General features: G+C 40.9%; 1 protein-coding gene across 2 annotated transcripts in view; it reads left to right on the top strand.

Moving 5' to 3' along the window:
• The first annotated feature begins 744 nt into the window (after window positions 1–744).
• The window catches only part of TMEM178A (transmembrane protein 178A), a 62295-nt gene continuing 35669 nt past the window's right edge, over window positions 745–27370 (top strand). Inside the window, exon 1 of one of the 2 annotated variants that reach the window (XM_079109906.1) lies at window positions 745–1225. In XM_079109906.1, coding sequence (XP_078966032.1) covers window positions 826–1225 — 400 coding nt within the window. In that variant the 5' untranslated portion in view covers window positions 745–825. The remainder of the gene's footprint in view (window positions 1226–27370) is intronic. The other variant, XM_079109907.1, reaches the window with a different exon arrangement.

The raw sequence follows: 27370 nt of genomic DNA, 5'->3' as shown, positions 1-27370 counted from the left end.
GCTTACATAATGAAAGGCTGAGAGGGATAGAGCCGAGACAGAGGGAGCTGGCAGGGGGTCTAAGAGGCTGCACGCTTCGGGCAGCAGAAGGGTCCACCGCTGCAGATCAAGATTCCAGAGATTTAAACACTGCCGCACAGCCCAGGGTACAAAACGGGACAGTGATCAAAATCAACTTGGACAAGTGACAAGACTGAGTCTGATGTTGGTGAATGTCTTTTAAGGTCATTGGAGGGGGAGAGGACGCGAGATGGTGTGCTCAGGGGTAGGTGGAGAGAGGCATCGAGTCCAGGGCAGGGATATAAAGAAACACGGATCCGGGAAGCAGAGGGACAACAGGAGTGGGGGAAAGAGCGACAGGACCGGTTGGAGAAAAGTAAGGGGAAAAGTAGAGACAGGGTTAAGAGGAGAGAGGAAGATGAGAGGGAGAAAAGTGAGGACGGCGGGGAGGGATTGAAAAGGCGAGCGAGCTCTCTAGAGAGAAGGGCGGACGGCTGGACCTGGAGGTAGGGCGAGGGGCGAGGGGAGTGACGGCGTGGGGCGCCCGGAGTGAGGAGAGGGGGCTGGAGCGGAGGAGGTGGGCAGGAAAGTGCGAGCGGCGCGGGGAGGGCGCCGAGCCTGGGGCCGGGGAGGGGGCGGAGGGCGCGGGAAGGAGAGCCGGGCGCGGGGAGCGGAGCGAGCGGGGCGGGGAGGCCGTGGGAGGGAGGTGGGGGGCAGGTGGGGGAAGAGGGAGGGAGGGAGGGCCGCGAGGAGAGCCGAGGCCAAGTGCATTGTGTCTGGCGGCGGCGCGCGAGCCCACCGGCGGCTGCGGCGGGGCGGGAAGCCATGGAGCCGCGGGCGCTCGTCACGGCGCTCAGCCTCGGCCTCAGCCTCTGCTCCCTGGGGCTGCTCGTCACGGCCATCTTCACCGACCACTGGTACGAGACCGACCCCCGGCGCCACAAGGAGAGCTGCGAGCGCAGCCGCGCGGGCGCCGACCCCCCGGACCAGAAGAACCGGCTGATGCCGCTGTCGCACCTGCCCCTGCGGGACTCGCCCCCCCTGGGGCGCCGGCTGCTCCCGGGCGGCCCCGGGCGCGCCGACCCCGAGTCCTGGCGTTCGCTGCTGGGGCTCGGCGGGCTAGACGCCGAGTGCGGTCGGCCACTCTTCGCCACCTACTCGGGCCTCTGGAGGAAGTGCTACTTCCTGGGCATCGACCGGGACATCGACACCCTCATCCTGAAAGGTGAGCGGCGGACGCCCCGCGTCCCGGCGGCCGCGCGTGGAGCGCAGCTCGTGGCTTCCCAGGGGCGCGCCGGTCCCCGCGGCCACCTCCCCGCCGCGGCTCCGCGCTCCGCTGCCCGGCGCATTCTTTCATCGGTCCCCGCCGCCTCCTTTCCCCATCCCTTTCCCTTTCTTTCTCCCCGGCTTCTCTCTTTCTCTCCCTCTTCTTTTTGTTCACGATCCCTCTATCTTCCTCATCCTGCCCTTCCCATTTCCCTTTCCAAGTCTGCGCTCTACCCCACGCCTGTCCCCTTTCCTGCTTTTCCCTGCCTCTGGCCCTGTTCTTTCCCTCTCGTCCTTCCCTGTGCTACACCTGCCTGACTTAGGAAGCATGTGTGGGTTTTCTTGACGCGCCTCCCTGTGAGGGCAACAGTCAAAAAGACTCGATCCCCCCGCACACACACTGGGCTCCTTCCTTCAAGTTGTGCTTTCCTTTTGGAAGAAATACCCTTTGGAAGAAAAGTAGTGCAAACCTCAGAGAGGAGGGAAAAGGGCTTTCTCTTGGATGCACGAATGTTGGTGTCAAACTGAACTGATGTGGGCACCCCACCCTGGTGGGCTCATGGGGAGCTAAGGAGGCCCCAGAACCTTCCTCCAAACACCTGGAGTGCAGGGCTTTTATGGACTGGACTTCACATACCAGCAATTCACTAGCGGAGGCAGCTAAAGGCAGATAGGACACCTATGGTTTTCAGTCTTCCTGATAATGACCCACCTGCACCAATTCTCCCCCCCCCCATCCCTACCCTCCTCAGGACCAGATAGAAGCTGAGGAGAGAAAATAGCCAAGTCCTGTAAAGTGGAGAGCCCAGATGTGGGCATGAAGTCTGTATGTATCACTCTCTCTTACATTGTGACATTTTTTAAAGAAGGATATTTTTATTGTTTTGTTATCTGGGCCTGAGTTTGCTTTTTGGAAATCTATGCAACACCTGGTTCCCATGCATGTAATCAGATAGTTTGAATTCTTCTTCTTCTTCTTCTTTTTTTTTTTTTTTTTTGTAATTCCACTCAAAAATATTTAATGTGACAATCCTTTAACTTTCAGAACTCAACCCCTAACAGATTTATTTTCCCCTCTGGAAAAAAAAAGTATATATCTATATCTATATATATAGATATAGATATAGATATATATCTTCTTCCTTTGGACTCATTATTTCAAAGAAGAAAAAAGCCCAATGTCAGTACATTTTTAATATTTAGTAGCCATTCAGGAAAGCCAATGAACAGATGTACATTAAATTACAGCTTCAAATGGAATTACATAGAAAGGAGGTTAATAATGTGTTGGCTTTCCGAGTCTTGTTCGTTGGCATATTCTTCATTTCTCAAACATGTCAACTTCCTCCTTCCCATGGCTAACCCAGCTGGGGACTGCCATCCAAACTGTCTGTACCTGGAAGGAGTCCAGCAATTTGGGGAGGATCTGACATAGTAATCTTCCTTTGGAAAGTGCACCCTTTTCTTGCTTTCCTAACTTGCATCCATCTCTGGTTTCTCCTCATGGAGATGCTGCATGATTGAGCCTGATAGTAGCGTAGTACATGAACAAACTGTAAAAGCTGAATTTGGAGGCTCAGTTATGGAATGCTCATTTAGGCAAAGCAATTTTGAAAACGAAGCCGTGTAGTCTGTCTTTGGAAATGACAGAACTGCATTTCCTTACGCTCTTTCTACGCCTAGAGTATTTGATTGCATGTAATTTGGGTAGAGTGTAATGTCTGAACCAGCAGGATAGAGTCCAACCCCCAGCAGGAGAGGGACTCCCACAAGGCACTGCAGAACACTTCTGGAAATGCCCTCACTAGCTGATGTTTCTAGCTCCTGGACAGTCCAGAATCAAATGATCTTAGAAGTGGAAGAACTTTAGAGGTCAATAATCCAACCTTTCTCCCATTGTCCTACCTCCCTTCTACAATCCTGACAGAAGGTTGTCCAGTCCAGCACTTCCATAAGACAGAACTCACATACTAGTTAAAAGAGCTAGAATTTTCTAGTCATGAATGCATCTTCCAGATGAAAACAATCTCAGATTTGTACTGATGGTGTTGGCTGATCCTTTGTGGAGACCACTGAAGAGTCTGAGGTTGTGATCAGAAGATACAGAGTCACTCCCTGGCTCTGTTGCTAAATTGTAGTTTGTTCTCCCACTAGTGTCCAAGCCAGGAGCAAGGATGGCCTTCAGTTTCATTGTCCTTCCTGTTAGGAAGGCCGACTAGTTTTTAGAGAATTTTATAGTTCTAACATTTATCATTGTTGTAATCATAACAAAGTAAATTTAACTTTCGGGAAGGCTAATGTGTTGGCACTATTAAGAAATGAGGAGTTTGGAGGACAGGGTGACACAGGTCTGTTATAGAATCAAAGTTTGTTGTTTGGGAGAAAGTCATCAATGTCTTAGGTACTTTTAACAGTACTTTGCTACTACCCTACTGTGGGTTGGTTATGTAACTCTTCTGGTTCTCAGTTTCATCATATGGAAAACGAATGGATGACATCAACAGCTTTAAAATCCTGATTCTCTGCATAATTTGAGAGTGTCATCAATATTTCCCTACCTCAGATGATTTTAGCACTTACTTGTATTGGATAAATGTTATTACCTTCGTTCAGGTATCTGACATTAGTAGCAGTGGTAGGAATTCCCTAAATGAGCCATAAAAAACTAGAATCTGAGGGTTGGGGTTGTGGTTCAGTGGTAGAGCCCTTGCCTAGCATGTGTGAGGTACTGGGTTCAATCCTCAGCACCACATAAAAACAAATAAATAAAATAAAGGTTTTAAAAAACCCTAGGAACTGACATTATATCTTATTTAAAACTTTGGAAAACTAGAGCCCAAGTTCTTTTCTTATTTTCCTCTCTGAATTACTTTGTTTATAAATCCTAACATCCTATAGAAGTTTTAATTTTTTGATAAGTTGACTCAAAAGAATGGGGAAGAATGGGAGAGGGGTATAAGTTCTGCTTGGCAGGTTTAGGGAGCTGTTGAGGAAAAGAAGTCAGCCTTTTTCTCTGTGGTCCCACAGGGCAAAGCCAGGAGGTGGGTAGGTTAAGGCTGCAGAGAGGAAAATATGGAAAACATTCTCACCATCAGGATTATTTGCATTTCTTATTACTGGAGGCAAGTATGCTTAAATATCTGAGAGATCTATAAGAGAGAAAATACTATAAGAGCAATGAGAGATTAGTTTAGAAATATGTATAGGCCCTATAGTCTTAATCTACTTACAAGAAGTCACATGAGTCAGAAAAGCATTGATCTTAATGGAGCTAACATTTGGGAGAATCATTACATTTTGATTTTTTACCCTCTCATTATAATTTCTATTTATCCCAGACCTTGGAAGTGTCTAAGGTTGGACCTCTAACTAGAACCTTCAACAAGAAGGGAGGTAAAATTATTGACACATTCTTTAAGAACCAAGATGAGAACCTTATGGTGTTCCACTAGGCTAACGAAGAATAATAGTCAACTCACCAGTATAGTTTGAGGACAGTTGTTTTTCTGGTAGTAAGTTCTCTTTATAGCACTGTATTCACCAATCCACACTTCATTATCTTGCACACCAGAATGACATGAGAATTTATCAAATGCTTTAGAGATAATTGGTTCACACTGTAATTCTGTAGTTCACTATCCAACTCAATAAAATGTCCATGGAAACTTATTACGGGCAAGGTAATACCAGGAAGGTTTGGGCTACACATATAGGATTCTGTTGTGTTTGAATCTAAATTAATCTTCCAGATATACCCTTCTTGCAGTACTGGCTAACTTTCGGCACTAAGGAAGATGTGCCAGTCAAAGAACTGGCTCTGAGAATGTGAAATGAAGTCATCTTCCACCCAACCATAAGAAGTCTGGAATAGCTGGGGGAGCCTTGTGGTAGGAACGTGAACAGATGGACTTAAAGCTTAGCGGTTTTGGCATCCCTGTGCCATCAGGACTGTGGGGGAGGTTTGACAGAAACCTTTTTGTATAAAAGTCATAAAAAGCTTGTAAGGCAAGTGGGTTTGTCATGATGTATGTAAGGGTCCCAGGCAATTAGAGGAGGTGACCTAACGATAGATTCTTCATTCATTCATTCATTCATTCATTCATTCATTCATTCATTCATTCTCCTTTATTCACCCAATAAATAGATACTGGAATGTCAAGTATTGATCCAGGTATATGAGATTCATGTAGCATGAACAAAAAAGGTCAAAATGCCTACCTAAGAGTTTATTTCAAGTAGTGGAGTTTGTATTTTGTAGTAGATTACATAGTAACTACTTCAGGTAGTTTGTGGAAGATTACCTGACGGAAGCAGAGAGCACTTGGGGAAGGTTGATAGTACTGGTGAAGTAAATGACAGAAAATCTAGTGCAAAGTAATGGAGTGCTGTGCCCTTTGGGGGACTCTCAGCCATTCTGTTCCAAGTATACAAAAATGTGTTTCAACTATTGGATGTATAGTAAGATAGGAAGATGGAAAGAGATTCTGTGGGAATATTATGTGATGCTTCTTTCAGTTACTGAAAGCACTGACTTTAACAAAAAAAAATTAATAAGACTTGTGAATACATCATGTAGAACTTTGGAGAAATCAATTTTGAACAGGAATCAGAGTTATTAAAATTATATTGGAAGTTCCAACTGTTCTACTCGCTTCAACTTGAATTTTTTAAATTAAAAACAACTTTACCTTTCAAATACATGTACTTTGTGCATGTAAATCAAATTCTAACATTATATACTGACTGCAATAGGCAAAAGGAATATTAATGTTCTAGTGTTTTGTTTTTATGAAATTAAAAATGATCGGATTTTAGAAATGTGAAGATTATCATTCTGTAGCGCATGATGTTAACTTGTATAAATCATTTGGGATTGAGTTCTTGAGACTTGAAATAAAATATGTCCTTGTGATTTCAGAAGCATTTTTCCTCTAATGAGATAAACAGAGATATCAAAAACAGCAGGACATAAATACTTTGTCATTTTGTTCTGTGTAAGAAAAGGAAAGTAAGAGATTTGGTAGGAATTCATTGGATCTGCTCTTCACTGTGCTAATGATTTATCTGCTTCCCCCGTTGCTTATTGTCCATGAAATTAATAGTCTGTACAGGACCCACCAAGTTCTACCTGACACAGAAATAGATTGATGATTTTCTTCAGCTCATTTGTAGGCCAAAGTATCATTTGTGTTAGAGTAATTATCTCCCAAGAGCAGATGTATCTAGGGAAGCTGAGAGGCCTGCATTCTTTCTCCTCCTGACTTGGAAGTTCACAGATTGTTCTCAGACCTTCTCTTGGCCTAGAAGTTGCTGCTGGAAAAGGGATTCCTTGGGTTGGAGCATGCTAGCATTGCAATTTACGACTTCCTTTTCCTTTCTCTCTTTACTTCTTGAGGCAAGTGGTATCCAAATTTTTTTTTTAAGAATGCACTTATTTGATGCTCATATAAACATAATTTATATTTACTAATTTTTAAATTGTGTGCGTGAACTGTACTAACATATACATCATAAAATATAGACAAAAGCGAGTTTTGAAGGCATACAGTAATAAAAATATAGAAGTAGAAGCTGGACTATTTTCATCCTACCTTCCAAAGAATTGCCCAAGTATTCTCTGGCATGTAAGCACCCCACTTTAGAGACTACTTCTTTCACTGCTCATTAGCAGAGTCAAATCTCTCATTTGGGCAGAAGGAAGATTTTTCCTACTATGGAGGAAATTTAAGGTGGGTCTCCCAGTGTGCTGTTATATCACATGCATTTATCTTGCAAAGGGGAGAGAAGAAGATGCATTTTATTTATGCATCAATTCTGACATTAGGCACAGTATTAAATGAACCATTTTTTTTTTTTATAAAACCAACTGCTATTTCTACTCAACTCATGACGACATTTGCAGCTTCATCTTGTATTGAAGCTGTGCATACCCAAGTGTGATAGTCTGTGTTCTAACACATCATATTGCAAACCCTCACGAAGGTCATCTCAAACAGAAATTAAATTCTTGCCACTCTGCCATCGAAAGAAGATACTTGCTGCCATTCTTGCCATCTGCACAGGAAATACCTTTTACAAGTAATTTATAAACAGAAAAGTGACGGTGCTTCAAATGGTTTGTGATCAAAATTTCCAGAATCAATGACATTTTCATTCACCATGTCTTGTGAATAACATCTAGCAATGGCCTTGAGGGGAAAGATAGAAAAGTTTTTGCTGTGTCACAGAAAGTTCACATTTTGTTTTACTCAAGTCACTGTGATTTTTTTCCTTAGCTACTGATTTTTCTTCTTCAAAGCTCCGAGAGCCCTCAAACCCCATCAGGCAGACTGATCATAATTGCAAGTGTTCTTGATTGCTGTACAAGATAAGCTTTTGTTGGAGGAGCATCTGGAGTCACTGAGATTCCTTGTGTCACTGCTGAGCAAGAGATCCTCAGCAGTGGGAACATTGAAGTGATTGAGGCAGGACACAGGGTTTTCCTTACTGTTACCAAGAATGAACTGTCCTTCATTTCTGAATACACCCATAGTGCTTTGCACTCTACCTTATCAAATTATGTAATCACAGATTACAAGATTGCAATCACAGATTGTTAATCTGTGCCCCCACAAAGCAAACCACACCTTGGATTGGCTGTCTCCTCATGCTCAGAGTTCACCTTTCTTGTGTCCACCTTATCTTTTAGGGAAATTCCACTGTCTTTCTTTGGATCTCAATTGTGTGGATGTCTGGGGTCCATTTCCTTGTATATTAAACTGGTTCAAAAAATAAAATAGATTTGGTCTGATCATCTTCTTCACTTCTTACCCCCTCCCAAAGCACCTGGTGGGGTAGAAGGAGAAAAGAGGATTGGCAGGTAATACAAACAGCAAATATGTCTCTTGTGGAGCAAAACATTAGCTCAGTATTTTGGTAATCCAGATAAGATCACTTTAACCGTGTAGGTTTTAACATTTTCTGCTTTAGGTTTTAATTTTTTTGTTTCCCTATTTTTGTTTTTAAACACCACACCATTGGTATTGTCTAAGGCTGTGTGTAGCTGGTAGTAAAGATTTTTATCAAAAATAAAAGGCATTTGAAAACAGAAAATGGACTTTATCTTCCCCAAACCTGGTAAAATTTATGACAGTTTATTCTTTTGTTCTCTCATAGCATTTCCCTGTGGTTAAAAGTGATTACAGTGATTAATCTGTTTTATTGCAAGTTTTAACTAAAAGGATGCAACTGAACTTCTTGGAGCATGAGAGAGTCAGTGTCGGCGGTAGTGAGGCTGACAGCCTTTGTTTGCTGCAGAGTACCGGGAAACTACATGCTGCACTCCATCTTTCCTGTAACTCAGCCAGATAAGCTGATTGCAGACCAAACAATAATGTCATGGGGACACCCATCAGGGAATGCATTAGTAAGTGAAAAAAGGGGAAGAATACAAACCATATTTCTTTCCCTTTTCTTGAATTACTGAGGACACACTGAATTATTTTCTAGAACTTGCTGATGTCCCCCAGTGCTCAGACTTTTTAATATGTTGCTCATAGGTGGAAATCAATCAAGTCATTTCCCTGTTAAGAATCAAAAGGATATTATGTGGTTCCTTTTGGTTTATCTAAGTTATTTGATACTGTACTATACTACTATCTAGGTAGACAGAGAACAGACTCCAGAAATTCTGGAAGTAGTAAACTGTGTATATAATTCTAGGAGGCTTAAATGTCTTACAGCAGGTCACTCAACTGCAAATCAACACTGATGCTTTCATCACCCATGCAAATAAGCACTGACTTCCTTACTTAGGGTCTGTAACAAAAGAAGAACAAGAAGGGTAGAGGGAATTAGGGTGGGAGGCCCCATTTGTCTGGAATCTCTTTTGTCTACATTTTAAGGAATTTTTATTTGGTGTGAGGGATGTGAACATTTACTTCACTCGCAATCAGTCAATAAATGTTACTGTTAGAATTTCTTTCTTTCTTTCTTTCGCCTGTTTAGTAAAACAATAACAACAACAACAACAACAAAAACAAACAGACAAGCAAAAACCTGGTACTAAATCCTCTTGGTTTCAAGGGATTAAGCTTTTTCTTATCACACTCAGAGCAGTGAAAAGAGGGTCTGAGTCAGTGGGTTAATTCAAGTTCAAATGCCTTTTCTTTTTAAACCCTCACAATTTTTTGTACCCTCTGGTACCCAGGGGTGCTTAAACACTGAACCCCATACACAGCTCTTTTTATTTTTATTTTATTATTATTATTATTATTATTTTTTTATTTTGAGGCAGGGTCTTGCTTAGTTGATTAGGGTCTTGGTAAAAGTTGCTGAGGCTGGCTTTGAACTTGTGATCCTCCTGCCTCAGTCTTCCTAGTTTCTTGGATTGTAGGTATGCACTACTGTACCCAGCTAAGCTCTCACAGTTTTGAAAACTGCTTACGGTAATGTTTACGATTGTCATGCAATTTTAAATATGTGCATCTCGTTAAATATTATCAAATGAAGTCCTCCTGGGAAAAAACCACAGTTGATCACCTGTGATTGGAAAATTATAAAACAGATCAACAGAGCACCAATTTAACATTGCAGAAGATAAACTGCTAATGCTAGTGGTAAGGGACAAAAATTATAAGTCCATTGGAATGAATAATTAAAACTATGCCAGTTGGAGCTCAGTATTTGTTTTATGCCACTGATAATTAAGAATCATGTACTGCAGGTGACTTTAGTGTTTAACATATTGTAGGAAAACTGTACTTGATATTGAGAAAATGGAAGTTTTGGTTGCAGGAAGCTAAAGCTCACAAGTATTGGAAAAATAAAGAGGTAGGCAGGAAAAGATAAAAGTATTGGAAAAATAAAAGAGTGGCAGGAAAAGCAATAGTGATTGCTAACATGAATGGGTTTGAAAAAGTCTTTTTTTTTTTTTTTTTCTTCAGGTGTTCGAAACAAAACAAAAGCACAAGATAACCATTTTCCATTCAGCACTTACAGTTCAAATCCAGCCCAATGAAGCTGAAGAAGCAGCATCAAAATCATGTTATATTGACTTTCTGTTTCTCTCAAGGGTTACCTTTTCTTTCTGAAGGAAACTCAAACTGGTAGTAGGCAAATGGGTAAGCACAGGTAGACTCAAAGACTTGAAAGGAACTTCAAGCAGAGATCCTCACCTGATTTTTTATACCAAGATGCCTGTAATGGGTGATTTGCATTTGCGCTGGAAACTCCTCCGGTCAAGTACATGCAATTCCTCTAACTCCTTCCCTTTCTCTCTGAGAGCTTATCAGAATGCCTGTGAGCAAGGGGGATCGGCATAATCTCACAAATTGATTTTAATTTATAAAACAGTATATCCTTAGGAGGGCAAGGGTTCTTTGATTTGGTATATAGGAGATGTGGGTGTGGGCTGAATTCAGACTGCATTTTCTAGAGTCGGGGTTTGTATCAGGGGCTCATGGATATTGTGGCCTGGGTGCTTAAGTCCCTCAATGTCATCTCCAGGCACCACTACTGTTTTAGAAAATTGGCAGCTGTATAAATAACTCATTTCCTGTTAGTTCTCTGAGCAGGTCCCAACACACCTGATTTGGGAAAATTCAGAATAAAATGACAGTAGGAACCTTAACAGGGCACAGTTGTGTATGTCCTCCAAATGTGACAGAGTTATTGAAATAAATGTACTCGAGAAGCATTAAATAGAGTAGTTCCCTGTTCTATTTGGCTGCACATACAGATGATTGTGCAGTAATATTTTGATTATGCCATGGGGGAAATTGAGTGCTTTTTACTAACAGGTCCCAGATTTTCATTTGGAAATTTGTGGCATGGGTGCTTTTTAAGAGCATATTTTTATTTCTAAATTATCACAGGTTCTTGTTTTAGCACTCTTCCAGTTCTATTTGCAGGTTAAAATGGCAGAAATATTTTCTTTTTTCTCTCTGATCAGTTCCTCTATGTATGTAGTTTTCTGGAATTTTTTTTTTTTCTCTCCCAATAAAGGTCAGATATAGTAACATTACTGATGAGGTATGAAACATTATATTTTGGTTTATGGGTTGGTATAATTTTTAAAAATGAAGCTAATAAAGTGCTTAAGAAACATTTGTCCATTCCTATTCCTGCGGGTGGGTTTATTAGTTCAGAATCTTTCAGCGTCAAATAAGAGAATATCCAAATAACAATAGTTTAGTCTACAAGTAAAATGCATCATTTTGCATAATGAGAAATCTGGAGGAATCCAGCACTGCAGTGAGTTGGAGATCCAGTACTCTGAGGCTTTAGAGTCCCAGCCTAGGCAATTTTGCTTAAGCCTTGTCTCTTTCTGGTCACAGTGGAGTCACTTCCTCACGCAGGTTTAAGTCAAAAACCAGGAAATAGGAAAGGCTATTTTTTTTTTTTTTAAACAATGAATCCATGCATAATACCCCCCCCTTTTTTTTTTATAATTAAGTTTTACATAGTCCATTTTTTACAATTAATGTAATTTCTTGGAAGTTCTCCAGTAGACTTTCCATAGGTCTCATTGGTCAGAATTATGTCACATAACCATTTCTAAACCAATCCCTGGCAACTGGCATGGAATTACCAGCATTCTTTTAGGCCAATCAAGCTGTACTCCCTGGGGATGGGGAGGGGGGGCAGTCTCCTCAGGAAGTTCTTGGCTGCCTGGTTTCTGGTAGTCAAGGAAGAATGGCTGCTGTTTTACACCTGTAGAGGCTGCCACAGCAGGGACATTCCAGTGGATTCCCATCCTACCTCTGGTTGTTCCACAGCAGGACGCTGCGAAACAGAACCCAGATTTCCTGCTAGCTCTTCCAAGTGTACCACTTTCTCTGCATCCTGCCCTGATGGGCACATGGAAGTGTGCTGAAAGCTCTATGGTTTTCTTTTTGAAGAACTGTTTGTGTCTCTTTAGCCTCTAGTGGCCCAAAGGTGGGAGTTATTTCTAAGGAGATTTATTTACAATTGCACTGTTACAATGGAACACAAAATACTTGAAACTGCATTTTCAAGGATATCTGTATGCTCTATGATCTGATGGTACAGTTGTTAAAGTTTAATATACATTAGAGTGGTGAGGTCAGTGCTAAAGTGCTTCCCAGATACACAGCCTTTGTCCCCACCCAACCCCCCACCTCCTGCAAATAATAATAATAATAATAATAATAATAATAATAATAATAATGATGATGATGATGAAAGTTCAGCACACTCCAGAGAAGAGTGTCATGGAAATCATTATTCTAATCATGCTCAGCCCCTATCCCACCTCTCAACCAGTTCCATTTAAACCATGTTCAAGCCATGATATCACTTGTTTTAATTTCCTGATTCCTTAGAGGAAAACAACAACAATATATTTCATTCCAATTCCTTGAGTGGTACTGAGGGGCCATGATTACAATTTCCAAGTGCATCTACAACTGTAATTATTTGAAGAAAGAAACTTAGCAAAACACTCTTTGCTATTGCTCAGATCCTGGTGTGTTGATAAAGGCACATATTTAAGATTTGAGAAATCAATTTGAATTCAAAGAAAAGCCAGTTTCATAATCTTTGAAATTTCTTCAAGAATCCTTTGCTTCTGAAAGTACAAATCTCAAAGTCCAGCCGGGGAAGTGATTGTTTAGCAGTATATGTTTCTGTGTTTGGAGAGCCGGATGGACACAGGGCATATGAAGAAAAATGCCAGGCATCTCAGCAGGAATGTTCACATCAGACCACTCCAGTGACCCTCCAGTTGCTTGATGGAATTGCTTTGCTCCTCCTGGGCTTCTTGTTTGACACTGTGAGGCCTATTTATTAAAGCTTGGCACCTTTTAGAGTAGGAATTACGAAGCAAGAAAGTCTGAACTGTTGCAGATGGGCTGAGCTAGCAGGATTTTAGCACAGAAGCCTCAAAAGATGGTGTAAAGCCACAAGGTATGTGGGTGGGCATATATTTGGACCACCAGATTGCATGCCAACTTGTAGGTTTAGGAAAAAAAAAAAAAAAAAAAAAAAAAAAAAAAAGGCAGCAAGAGAGCAGAAAGGAAAAGGGATAGGAAGGCCGGGAAGGAGAAAGTCATTTGGTAGGTCTTTGAGGAACAATCTCTATAGGATCTTATTTTCTTGAATATCCATTAGATACAGTTAACATTCTAAAATATAATCTTACCATGTCCTTCCTTTGACTAGAAATCTCTGTTGGATTCTCCAATAAACTAAACATAGAATTACCAGTTAATCCAGCAGTTCCACTTGTAGGTACACATCCAAATAAATTAAAAGTGGATATTTAAAGAAAAACTTATATATAACTCTTCACAACTGGACTATTCACAATAGCCCAGAGGGGAAACAACCCAAATATCCATCAACTGAGGAACTGATAAAGAAAATGTGAATGTCCATATAATTTTATTCCTTTATATGATGGAACCTTGAAAGCATGCTGAGTGAAAGAACTCAGGCACAAAAGCCCACATATTATATGATTTCATTTATATGAAATATACAGAATAGACAAACCCAGGCAACATGGAACAGGGAATAGGGACTGATTGCTTAGTGGGTATGGGATTTTCTTTTGGGTTTATGAAAATGTACTGGAGAGAAGTAGTAAGAGTTGATCACACAAGGTTCTAAATATCACCATATTACACACTTTTAAATGGTTAAAATGGCAAATAACAATAACAACAACAAAAGACCTCCCCCCCCCAAACTCTGTTTTCCCACTGCCTAAAGCTTCAAGTCTGAATTTCTTTGGTCATAAAAAAGTTTTTGCCAGGGCTGGGGTTATAGCTAAGTGGTAGAGCACTTGCCTAGCATGTGTGAGGCACTGGGTTCAATCCTCAGCACCACATAAAAATAAATGAATAGGATAAAGGTATTGTGTTTGTCTACAACTAAAACAAACAAACAAAAAAACAAACAAACCAAAAATGAGCTTTTGCCATGAAGCTCCAGCTACCTTGCTGGTTACAGGCCCTACCACTTCTCCATAAAATCTAGGGTCAGGCTACCCTAGACCATTTGCTGCTTCCTCCGTACACATGCCCTTTCATGTTTCTGTGTCATTGCATATCCTATTTCTGCCTGAAATACCATCCTCTTTTGTCCATCTGCACAGCGTCTGCTTTTCCTTGAAAGCTTAGAGCCATTGTTATTCCTTTTCGAGCTTTTCTTGAATCTATCCTCATTTCCTACAGAATTAATTTGTTCTGTAGTAGTCTAGTCTTATCCACAGTTTTGCTTCTGTGGTCAATTGCAGTCCAAAAATATTAAATAGAAATTCCCATCAATAAATAGTTCATAAATTTAAGTTGTGCACCTTTCTGAAAAGTGTGATGAAACCTTGCATCCTCCTGCTCTATACTGCTCAGGATGTGAATTGTCCCCTGGACCAGTGTAACCACACTGTGTGTTACCTGCCTGTTGGTCACCTAGTATCCTTTGTTATCAGATTGACTGCTGCAGTATCCTGCTTGATGCTTAGATTCAAATAATCCTCATTTTACTTAATAGTGACCTCAAAGTGCAATAGTAGTGATGCTGGTAATTTATTTACAGTATATTATAATTGCTTTGTTTTATTATTGTTGTGTTAAACTCGTATTTGCCTAATTCATAAATTAAACTTTATGAGAGTTACATATATGTGGGATAAAAACATGGTATCTTTAAGAGTCAGTACCATTCATGGTTTTGAACCCCATTGTGTGTTATACATAGCTCTATTATAATAATGTGTACACTGTACAGTAGTTTATTTCCTTGTCCATTTTACTTCCTACCTTAAGACCAGGAATATTTGCTACCTGGCTCAGTGTCTGGCACATGGAGATCTTTTCATAGAAGGGCTATTAAAAAATTGCATTTGATTGATTCAAATCTTAGTCATATCAGATCCATTCCCTTCTCACCTACTTCAGAGTTTTTATCCAATTCAAGGACAAGGAGAAGGGAGAATTATTCTCAGTTTTCAAAGATGAAGATACTAATAATTCAAAGAAGACAAAGTACTTGGCATTAAAAAAATAGTAATAGTAGATGTTAAAACAAAAACAAAAAGATGAAAATCAGCATTCATATTATGCTTTTACCTCCCAAGTATTCAAAGTTATCAGTATAAAATTAAGACAGCTTCTTTAGGAGGGTTTTCCTCATAAAATGCTGATCCTTATCAGAAAGATGATATTGTCATTCAGATTTTCTTGTCTTTCTGCTTATCTGTAGGAAGTCCCACTGTCAGGAACTATTTCTTTGTCTTCTTTCTTTTACAGGACCCAGTAGGGTGGTTTTTAAATCATTGGAACTCAATGTACTGGTAGTATTTTACCAAGTTCATTTTATGCATGTCCTTGTACAGTTGACTTATTAAATATTTTTTTTTCAAGAAAATTATTGCAAGTCCAATTATATACTTCCCTCTACCAGGAAGCAGAATAGCTGAATGAATCGAAAGACTTGTTTGCTGCCCTTCATTAAGCTCTTAGCTGTTTGCTGCTGTCAGACCTGTTGCTAGGTAGGTTTCTGTGTGCTGAGAAAAGCCTGCCGTCACGTGGTGTGTGAGAGTGCTCTTCAGGCAGAGGTGGCTCTTCAAGAGATGAGGGGCTTTGCTGGCATTCTGAAGTGATCTTCCTCTAGCAGGTTTATTTTGTGGTTTATCGAGGTAACAGGAGTCAGGAGATTTGGGGTATTTCTTCACCCTGCTCTAAACTAGCTGTGTGACTGTGGGCAAGTCACCTCTCCTCTTCAGATCTTGATTTTCTCATTTGTAAATTGAAAGGTTGGACTGGACTGGTGTAACCTCTTAGGACTCCTGCAGCATTAACCAACTGTAATGATAGGATGCCCAGAAAATAGCTGCTTAATTAACTCAGCCGTGTGGCAGACTGGAGAAGGTCACTTTTCTCCAGAAGCAGGTAAGTATCAGGGTAACCCAAATTTAGGGGCCTTTTCCTGTTTCCAAGTTGTTCACCCACCTAGCTTTCCTTTGTTCTTTTGGATATGACAGGCTTTCTTATCACCAATTTTCTTTTTCATCTCCTGTTGTTTTAAAAGAGATCTCAAGACTGTTTATATTATTTCAGGAATTCTGTTTGGTTGGAGCAATGTTTGCCATTTGGTTGGAAGAACACCACTGTGTTTTTTCCTCTTAGATGGTTTCATGGGGGAATTTGTTATTAATAAGGTATGTGTGGTTTTAGAAAATGGATTTAGATTTTATAATGGAGAACAGAGCAGAATACCCTTTAGAAAATTACATAGTATGTATAATTTAAAATTTTCCTGCTCCTTTCAGATGTCTTTGAAAAACTTTTGAAAAGATTTTAATGAAAGAAAAAAATCTACTTTTTTTATTACTATGGGAAAAACTTCTAGGTTGATTTCCTTCTTTGCTTCATGAAAGTATTTAATACTCATAATCCATGTGAATTCAACAAGAAGCCTATAATTATTCTTCACTTTGTTCAAAATTTTTAGAGATGTGCTTTTTGAATTTAATAATCCATGATGTTAAATACCTAGAAGTGGTATTTGATCACTTTAGTTCATGTTATGAATATTGGTTAGTCATTTCAGTCTCTCCCTTTCTTCTTTGAATGATATTGCTAGGTAGCTTGCCAAGTATTGAAATAGGCATGATTGTTAATTTCATGGAAAGCCTTATTTAAAAAACTTGAACATGATGTAATTGACCCCAAATTTCCTCCTTCGTACCTTGCTAGGTCCTAGATGAAAGGACTTAGCTGGGTAACCTGCTTTAGTCAACATGGCAGTGATTACGACCGCAGATCTGTTTCTCAGCCTCTGATGCTCCATGGGACCATTGGTTCTCTTAAATCTTTCCATACTGCGCCCACATTAGTTAGACAAGTCCATTTCTGTGGCATCTGATCAGGTCTGGCTGGTTCTTGTGACATGGTCACAGTACGACTTCTAGTCATTTGCATTTTGTTTATATAGAAGACTGATTTAGAGGATTTTCTAAGAGGAGAAAAATAAATAAACCTCTTCAAAACACATTAATAAACCTGCACTGAACAGTGATGAGGAAGATGAGGGAGAGACCTCCGTGGAAGGAGGAAGGGAAGAGCCTTTACGTGTTGGTCTTAACTTGGGATTCCTGGTCTGGGAAGTGTTTGTTAGGATATATATATTTTTTCATTTGGTTGGGATTTCTGTTGGTTTGCTTTTTTCCTTTCCTTCTTATAAAATCCATAGGAGATTATTAACTAGAAAACTGAAATGATTCTGTAGTATCTGTATGATGAGAAATGCTTCATTCAAGGAATATGAGAAAATGTACCTTAACTTTACACAGCAACTTCCTTTCACATAACTCAAGGCAGTTTTACAAAGAGAAAAAGGAGACAAGTTCTCTGACCAATCGTGTGTTTGGGGAGAGTAGCAGTGGAGCTGCTTTTTGTGTATGGTGGAGAGTCTCTATCTGGTACAGAGGGGAAGATCAGGAACCCTGGGAACTGGGAGCTGTTCGCCTGGTCCTGGCTCTCCTGCACCTTTTTGAACATTGGCAAATCATTTCAACTTCTCTAGACCTCAGTTTCTCAGTTTTTTAAAGTGAACGGTCAAGCTTCATACTTTCTATGAGTTTTTCAGATTATTCCATTTTATGATTTATTCAGAGCATCAGAATTTAAAGGGTAAGTTTTTCGAATAGCTGAAGTCTACCTTTATGTGTGTCAAAGCTTGTTTTATCTAATTGGATGGATACATTTATTCCGTACATTATGCATATTTCTGCTTTCTGAAACAGCACTAAATTTAACTTTTGCTTAATGACTCAAGGTTGTCATTATGAACTATGACATAATACCTAAGTGCCCTGAGGAAATGTAGCGGTAAGAACTCTGTGCCTTAAAACTAAGTGACGCCGTCTACTCTCCATTAAAAACTGTGCTTGTTCTGATTTGTGTGTGTGTGTGCTTGTTACTGTTCTAAGTATCATTTCCTTCTGCTTCTACGTCTGCCTCTATCAATGTCTACCTTTTTATATTCCACTTTGCTGCTTCTAATGGACTAGAAACAGGTACCATTGATACTAGTTCTGAAGTTAGGGCAAATAGTCGTAAGTGACATCTCAGGAGCTACCCCTGTGAGTGAAGCTTTTTGACTTTATTGTCCCAAAGGCCTTTGGGGGTATTCTTCTGTGTTGTAGTAAGTGACCCTTAATAAGAACAGTATCAAGGTATATGGTGTTTCCTCTTTTACAGAACAATGTAAAGTGTGTGACTATACTTCGTAGGAGAAAATAAGGATGACAGCAGGCCATGAATGGCATAGTCCAAGGGACTGTGAGATGGCTCAGAAGTATAAAGAGATCATGCAAAGGGTAGATCCTCAGGGTCTATGAGAGTGTCCAGATGATTGACAAGCATGACTGGATCTCATTTGTAGGGCATCCCACACAATCATCCTATTCATAGCCTCATTTGTCCTTTACCACCTTCTTAAAGTAGATACCAGGGGGATTGGTAGTGGCAGAGGTTAATTAGGACCCATGTATGCAGAACTTCTAGTTCATTGTTATCTATTGATCCTCAGGACCACTTGCAGTGGATTAGGAAAATTTAAATTGGTTACTCATTTTCTGTATATTTACAAATAAAATCCACTTTATTAGCGTGCAAACTACAGTATGGTCCATTTCATCATAAATTTGGAAGCTGACTAATTTGCACTTGTTTTATCTGCAAGGCTGGCAATTTTGGGAAACCTCCTACCTCCTCCATCTTCCCTCCCCATGGTCTCACCTCACCCATCCAACTACAAAGCCAAGAATGTTATTTTGGGCTATGAAAGCCATATTAAAAATATTGAGTTTCTGTATACTCTTCTGAAATTTAAAATAAATAAATAAAAATAGGGCCAGTCTAATGCCGGGCTGGGTGCCCATGGAACAGAAGCCATATGCTCTGCAGTCAGACCTGGTGCTGTGTTGAGACCACACTTTCCCTGTCTGAGAAGATGATAGGTGTCCATCCTGGGCAGGCAGGTTGGAGCCTGGAGTGACTCATACTACCTGTGGTTGGAGCTGCTTCTAGGGTTAGGTTTTTGTGGCTTATGAAGTTGATGGGGAAGTTGGGGGAAAGCCACACAACCATCAACCATCAGAGAAGTAGAACGGCAGGTACTGTTTATTTTGGCATGGAAGTTATGCATCTTATGATTGTGTGCCCTTGTGGTAACTTTTACCTTTCTTTTGACATAGTGTGGCTGATGATGGTCACAGCATGGAGGCAGCCTCTGCTTTCTTTTCTTGCAAAGATGGCCTCTTCCTCGCTTCTAGAAAAATACCACCTTAATTGAGCTCAGGATTCTGGAATTACAGTTCCTTTGGCAGTGTAGTTGGCTTTATTTATCTAAGGATTGGGATTGACTTCTTCTTTATTGATTTGGGGTGATAATCATGCAGTCTGTTGGGCTGTTTCTAGTTATTTTGGCTGTCTTAATTATTGGATTGTGCATGATCTGTTCTGTTCAAATAATTTCTCAGCAAAAAGAATTGAACCAGCAAAAGAGTGCATGTGTCTACCTAGTTCCTATCTGCTTCTGCCTCCAGTCTTTTGTGTCATGTTAAATGAATCATTTTGCTTTCCCGTTTTCCTTTTTCCTCTCTCGGAGCATAGAGAGAATGATATTTATCTTGTGCTTAAGATTTAGGGTCACTAAATATCAAAATGTAAATTGATGTTATCAGTTTGATAGGACCATTCATGCTGACTTCATGTAGTTTAAGTATTTTTTCTGATTATGAACTTTCAATAAATAATATACTAGAGTAGAAATTGCAGAAAACAATTTTCCTCACTATGGAAGAAAACAAAAATCATCTATAACCCCTAACGTAGTTGTATAAACTTGCTAAGAGATTTGTTTTCATCCAGTCTTCATTCATATATGTATGCAAATATTTGAGATATGATGAAATATGCTGCTTTGGATCCAACATTAAAGAACCATGAATTCCAATTTTAATCATTTTTAATATTTTATATGGGTGTATTCTAATGTATGTAGTCATCTAGTTAACTATCTTTCTGACTCCCATATGTCTTCATATCCCTTATTTACCTGGTAGACAGAATAATCTGTCTGAAATAAACTTGATCTTACTTCCTTGTTTAAATTAACCGTGGCTCCTAAGAACTTGGTGGATGGGGCCTTGTAGTGCAGGGGAGGAGTGCTTCCTGCCTGTCCTCTGTCAGCCTTTCCTTCTATCTTGTCATTTCTCAACATTCCATCGTAACATGTTTTGCTCTGGCAATACCCAATCTCCTGTTAGTTGTTAGTTCATATAAACATCCTTCGTCTGCACCCTTGGCATTTGCAGTTCCTCTGATGGAATGCCCAATCCTTCCCCAGCACCACCCCAGACCTGGCTGCCTGGCTCAGGAGGGCTTCCCCATCGTCCCCTCCTTGGGAACCTTTTCCTGCTGGCAGTTCTGTGATGGCCTGTTTGTATCTCTATCACTTAAATTACTGCTGGCCTCGCCTACTCCTCTCCTTGCTCAGCCAGAGTGAAATGGTTTTTTGCTTGTTTGCTAAAAAAATCAATTCCGATCATGTCTTCTCCCATTTTACAACCTGGGGTGACTTCCATTGAGGCTTATGATAGAGACCAAGTCTCAATGTGGAATTCGGATTGGCCTCTGGTTAGCCCCCACCTTTCTTTCTAGCAGCATCTTCCATGGTGGCCCCCATTTACTCTCTGCACCCGGTCCTGCAGGCCTTCCCATTCCAGGAGTGAGCTTCCACCAGTAAGTCCTTATTCATGCTCTTCCTTCTGCCCTGCAAGACTATCCTACTCCTCCTTGAGACCTTGGCCTTCTCTGACTTACTTTCCCTAATCTTCACGGCTCAAACACCCTGTTCTATGATCTCAGGATGCAGGGTTCTTTTCCTCTAGGTAAGAGTTGTAATTTGACATCTTTTGCGGTATCAGTTCAAGAATGCCTATGTCCTTCACAAGACCCTAAACTCTGTGAGGGAGGGCTTGTGTTTGTTTCCATTCAGTTCACACATAGCATTGAACTGGGGCAAATCTCAGGGTCCAACAGCTGAGGTTAGATAAGCTCTGTGACCCATTGGGCTAAACAAGACTTGTTAAATTAGATGGAACCAAGTAGGGTAAGGCAGGAAGCATGGATTAAGAGGGTCATGCATAAGAAGTGCCTGGACTCTTATAGTCCTTGGAATACCCAATAAGATCAATATTATCAACCCCCTTTTATGGACTGAATAAAACTCAGAGAGTTATTTTGCTGAAGGTCATGAAGCTAATGGGTGTAGTAGGGCCATAATCCAATATTAAGTCAACTTCCAGAACAGAGAGATGAAGTGGAATGAAGAACATGTCCAGGCTGTGTCTTAGGACGCAGTTCGTAGAGCTCATGTTGGTTTCCTGTCTGAGGCAAACATGTTGACAGCTGGCTAGCCTGTTGTGGGTCTTAAACCATCCAGGCAGTGAAGTGGTGTGGCCAGCAGCAGTGAGCGCCTGCAGAAGCTGATTTCGCCTCTGCACACCTGTGCACCTCATGCCTAATGGTATTCTCAGATCTTTTGCATAGGGGCAGCTTCTGACCTGGGCAGTGTGTCTGAACCCTCAGCACTCAGCTGAGCCCTGAGCAGGAAGTCGCCAGGTGTTCAGACTTGGAAAAACTCGGTGCTTCTGAGCCCTGCAGGGAAACAAGAGGTGGGCTGTCTGTTTCCAGCCCAGGACTCTTAAGCTACCCTGCCTAGGAGGCATGAGAAGGAGAACCGTGGGATGTCCTAGAATATTGGATATCTTGCCTTGGGCTTTGAAAAACAAACAGATTCAAAACAGAAGTCTTCTGCTAAAAGAATAATCCATAAAGAATGTTGCCAAAGAGGTTTTTTTTTTTTTTTTTTTTTATGTCTTCTGAATTTTCTTAAATTAGGTTTTTCTTTTAATTACCTACTTATCCTTCAGAAACTTGGAGCAGTCCCATTCCTTATCAACATATTCCTTGTCAATTATGCACAGGCTCGGGCTGATGGTGCCGAGGGTGATGCTTAAGTACAAGGCAGCTGGAAATTTTTCCCCTTGGGCTGAGGGGAGTGATAGGAATGCTGATGTGCTGCAGCTCTAGGCCGAGGCTTAGGCTAGTGGAGAGCCAGACTCAGCACAGCGCCTGGGGGCAGGGTGCCAATGGGTGAGTGGGGCTGATCTCATGGCAAGGGGCTGATCTGCTGGGCTCCCAAGGAACTGAGGACCCAGCTGCTGAATGACAGGGTGAATGAGGACTGGGTGCTAACCTTTGACTTTTGTGATCCTTGTAAACTCCGCCTATTCACTGGTTGTTAGCCTGAATCCTCCAATAGTTAATTTAAGAGATGCTTAACTAAACTGCCTATTGGCATTTTTCCCTCCTGCCTAATTAGTTATGCCATTGTGCGTTTGATGTAAAATTAAGGGTGGTAACATTGTGTGGGCATGCTCTGTTGAGATGTAGGCTGAAAGGCAACGGGTGTGTGTGTGTGTGTGTGTGTGTGTGTGTGTATGTGTGTGATGGAAAGCAACAGGAAGGATAAGTCTAGACTATTTGCAAGTTATCTTGTCCTCTTTGTCCTTCTACTAGGCAGTCTGTATGTCCTTGTTAGGACTAGATATGATTAAGACAGGTGGCAAACAGAAAGGGAAATAGTTCCCTCTATGCTGTCATTGGAACAAGCCAAAAGTACATTTATTTTTCAGGCTTAAGCACCTGATGGCTACTTGGACTGTTTGAACTATGCAGCAGGTGGGTGATTCTGGACAGAGGAAACATGGGGAATCCAGGGTAGAATGTGCCGCTCTGGGGACGGGGCCACTTCCCCCATGGATAGATTCCCACCTGGAGATGTCATTTCCTCTTGGTCACTTTGTGAGGTTTTCCCCTCCTCGCTCTAGGGATGAACCCCATCCCCACCCCTGATCAGGGGTCTTGTGTGTCTGGGGCTCTGGGTCTACAGAGATATGGTGTTCCTTTCTTTGTGGGCCCTTCTTTCCCATACCACTTCCTTCCCAGTTGCTTCTCTGGTCCTCCTTTTGTTTTCCCCCAGTCCTAGGCAGGTGTCTAGGTCCTTGAAAACCTGTGCAGCAAGCAGAGAAAAATGTCTATGGACCGTGGTTTGGAAAGGTGCCTTCAGCCAGCAGTTCGTTTCCTGCTTCAGTACAGGTGGGGGGCAGCCTGGGTGTTTCGGGACAAGGGCACAGGGGTTAGGAATGTACAGATGGAGATCATGGTGAAAGCAGTGTGCTGTCAATGTAGGCCCACATGCTCTCCTGGTCCACTGAAAAGTAATAATTAGGTATGACCAGATGTCGTCATAGTCCTTATCAAGACAGAATCAAGATTCTTATTTGACAGTCTGTTTCAGCATCTAAGAATTGATTTGGGAGCCAGATGCAAATTCAGTCCCAGCTCTGTTGCTTGCTAGCATGAGTCTTTAGGCAGATTACTTAACCTCTCCGAGCCTCAGTTTCCTCCTCTGTGAAACAGAGGTAGTGATAAAACCCATCACATGAAGGAAAGGTGAGTGAAGCTCCCAGCATGGAGCCTGGCCTACAGTCAGCCCCAGGAGGTCATGATCATCACTGTTGAGTTGTGGCCTTGGGGCAGCCTCTTTAAGTGTCCTGTGTCGTGTTCTCCTTATCTGTGGAAGGGGAAAATGTCTGCTTTATGTAACTAACATGGATAGTGAGAAGCATTTGGAACAAAGTGCAACATACTACATAATGAATAAAAGCATGGTTATCATTTTCTTATAACTAAACTCCTGCAATTCTGGTGGTCTCAAAAGTGTGCTTATCTGGCTGCTGATTGATGCAGTGATTTAGAGACGTCTGTGGAGCTGCTGGAGGAAGCAGAACACATGGGAAATAGTGATAAAGGCTGCCAAAGATAGAGGACCCTTCCCTGATTGTCACTTCCTGCTGCTGCCACAAATGGCTTTGGGATTTGGCTTCTTTCTACCATCAGGCTCTTGCCATGGGAAGGTGGGGAATGTCATCCTCAGCTGTCGTTGGAATGCATCCTTGATAATGCAACCAATTTGTAGATTTTATAGCCCTTTGCTTCTTTGTCTCTGGCACCTCTCAGGCTCTCCATGACAGGGTGGACAGAAGTAAAAGGAATGGAGATTCAGGTTTCTTTTTTGCTTGATCATTGCTTTGAAAAAGCTGCAAATATAATTTTAAATCAATTTATATTATTTTTTTGAAATTGCTCTCAATAATCCATAAAAGGTGTACAGCTTTATCAGTTATAAAGCCAGCTATACAGCAGTCTCTTTTATAATTTTTATAAGAATTATGATGAACACATAGTGTTTGTAGATATTTATAGGATAAAGCGTGACCTTTGAATACACATTTACAATGTGTAATGATCAGAGGGGGTAATCCGTGTGTCTGTTACCTCAGATATTTATCTTTTTTTTGTGGTAGGAACATTCAAAACGTTCATTCATCCATTTGAAATATTCCATTAATTATTGTCAACCATAGTTGTATTACTGTGCTACATAGAACATTAGAAAGTATTCCTCCTATCCAAGAGCACCTTCGTACACACAAGCCATGCTTTCTCCTACTCTCCACACCCTTTTCAGGCTTTAGTAGGCTCTCTAGATCCTGAAGACCAGCTTTCAAGGGCTCCTTGTTCCCATTTATCTTGATATGTATCTCTGACACAACCTGTCATAAATCCAGCAGCCCATCTGGTGAAGAGGACACGAGAACATTGTTCACCATATCAAATATGTTTGCATTTTTTTCACAGTCTGAACAAAGCTATTGCCCTTGTCTGTATTTTCATAAATTAACTGTACTAAATGTCACTTTCCTAATGTCCATATACAGTAGTTACTAGTCAATTCAGGGTTCATTTCATAAAGGGAAGCAGATTTTTCAAAGTGAAGCTGAATTAGAAGAATTCTACCAAGACACCTGGAAAGGACGAAGAGTGCATTGTTTTTAAGGATATTTTGCCCTGGAACACCACCGGATTCTGAAACATACAGCCTTTCTCCCACACGTTGTATTTTCCTGAATATTTGAGAAATTGCTAATGCTATCTATTGTTTCCAGGTCATCATGGGGCAAGTAAGAGATCTCTTTCTCTTTCCATCCCTTTTTTCCTTCCTTCAGAGTTCTGGCTTAGTTTCACTTAGTTAGTCATTAGTTTTTGTGGTACCGTATTCTAGATTCAGAAAGTAAATGCTCAGTTTGAAAGATTATTGAAAAATAAATGTTCATTAAATGAATGAGTCCTTTATTCATTCATTTGATGAGTGAAAGAATAAATGGTAAGTGACTGACTTGAATATAAGACATAATGGTTTGTGTAAAGAGAAAAAATAGAATGGTGATTGCCAGGGGGTAGGTGAATAGAGAGGTTTTGTTTAATAGGGTTTGGGTTTGGTTTTGGTTTTAGGTTTTTGGTATTGGGAATTGAACCCAGGGGTGCTTAATCACTGAGTCACACCCACAGTCCTTTTTACTTTTTGTTTTGAGACAGGTTCTCATTAAGTCATTTAGGACCTCCCTAAGGTGATGAGGCTGGCTTTGAACTTGTGCTTCTCCTGCCTCAGCCTTCCAGGCTGCTGGGATTACAGGTGTGAGCCACTGCACCCAGCGGTTTTAATAAGTAGAATTTAACTTCACAAGATGAAAAGAGTTCTAGAGATGGATGGTGGCAATGGCTATGTAAGAATATGAATGTACCTAATACCACTGAACTGTACTTGGGATTGGTTAAGAGAATGTTGTCAACAAGATGGCTGAATAAGAGATTCTGACCCTAATGCCCCCACAAAAAATATTGTTTTTTGACAACCACCCATAACCAAAAGTACCTCTGTGGGAACCCAGGAATCCAGTGAACCTCTGAACAAAAAATAGTCAGAATAGATGCATCCAAGAAGGTAATAAGATCAGTTTCATTTTACCCATGCTACCTGTTCCCCAAGGTGGCATAGCTCAGTGCCAAGAAAAAAGAGTGTAGTGGAAATCCAGATTCCACAACTTCATAAGACATTGCTTGAGAGGCCCACTTCTGCTTCACTCCACCCAGATCAATGAGGGTATCAGCATGGCTGAATGGTCTTGTGGGCAGAAATCTAGGCACGGGGAAAATAAAAGGCTCATAACATGAATGTTGCATGAATCTGCATGAATCTCAAAATCTGACCACAGATTCTACTAACTGTGTATTCCATTAAGAGGCCTACCCACAAGGCATAGGGGATGCCTCACTGCCTCCCCCTCCTGAACACAACTGACTGATGCATGCCGCCAGAACTCTGTGCATACCCCTGAGATGGTGCCCACAAGCCTGCACTGATGATGTGCTCCTGCAGATGGCACATGAATATTAGCAGCCAGTTCAACTCTTTGGGATTAGGAGAAAGTACACAACCTTGAACACTTAAGGAAAATAAATAGAGTCTCTTAGCACTTGTACTAACTCTGTGGAATTGATAAATAGCCAACAATCCTAAGACTTCCCTTGCAAGAGAAAATAAGTGGAATGGGGCAGAGGCATTGGTAGGAAAGATCTGAGAGATCTCTAATATCTCTAGCTGGTTAGGGTTATTTTCTTCTGAAGTCAATCAGTAAAGAGGGGACTGCTTCTTCAGATCTAAAGGCAGCAGTGCAAGTCTTCATGGAACATGAAGGAAATATAGCACCATCAAAGAAACAAAATAAATTTCCAGTAGCTGATCCCAGAGAAATAGAGATCAATGAGCTGCCTAACAAATCATTCAAAAAGATTATTTTAAAGAAGCTCAAAGAATTACAAAAGAATACAAATAGACAACTAAATAAAATCAATAAAACCAATACCAAACAAAATGATGAATTCAACAGAGATAAAAAAGTAAATAAAAAAGAATCAAGCAAATGCTAGAGCTGTAGCACACAATGACTGGACTGAAAAACTCAATAGAGCATTTCATGGTAGAGGAAAAAGAGAAGAAAATGAAAAAGAGTGAAGAATTCTAATGTGACTTTATGACACCATCAAAGAAAACAATACGTGCATTATGGAAGTTCCACAAGGATCAGAGAAAGGTACAGAAAGTTTATTTGAAGAAATAACAA

This window comes from Sciurus vulgaris, assembly GCF_902686455.1.
Source record: "Sciurus vulgaris genome assembly, chromosome: 14".
Lineage (NCBI taxonomy): Eukaryota > Metazoa > Chordata > Mammalia > Rodentia > Sciuridae > Sciurus > Sciurus vulgaris.
Note: the sequence above shows the minus strand (reverse complement) of the source record. Positions and strands in the feature narration are given on the sequence as shown.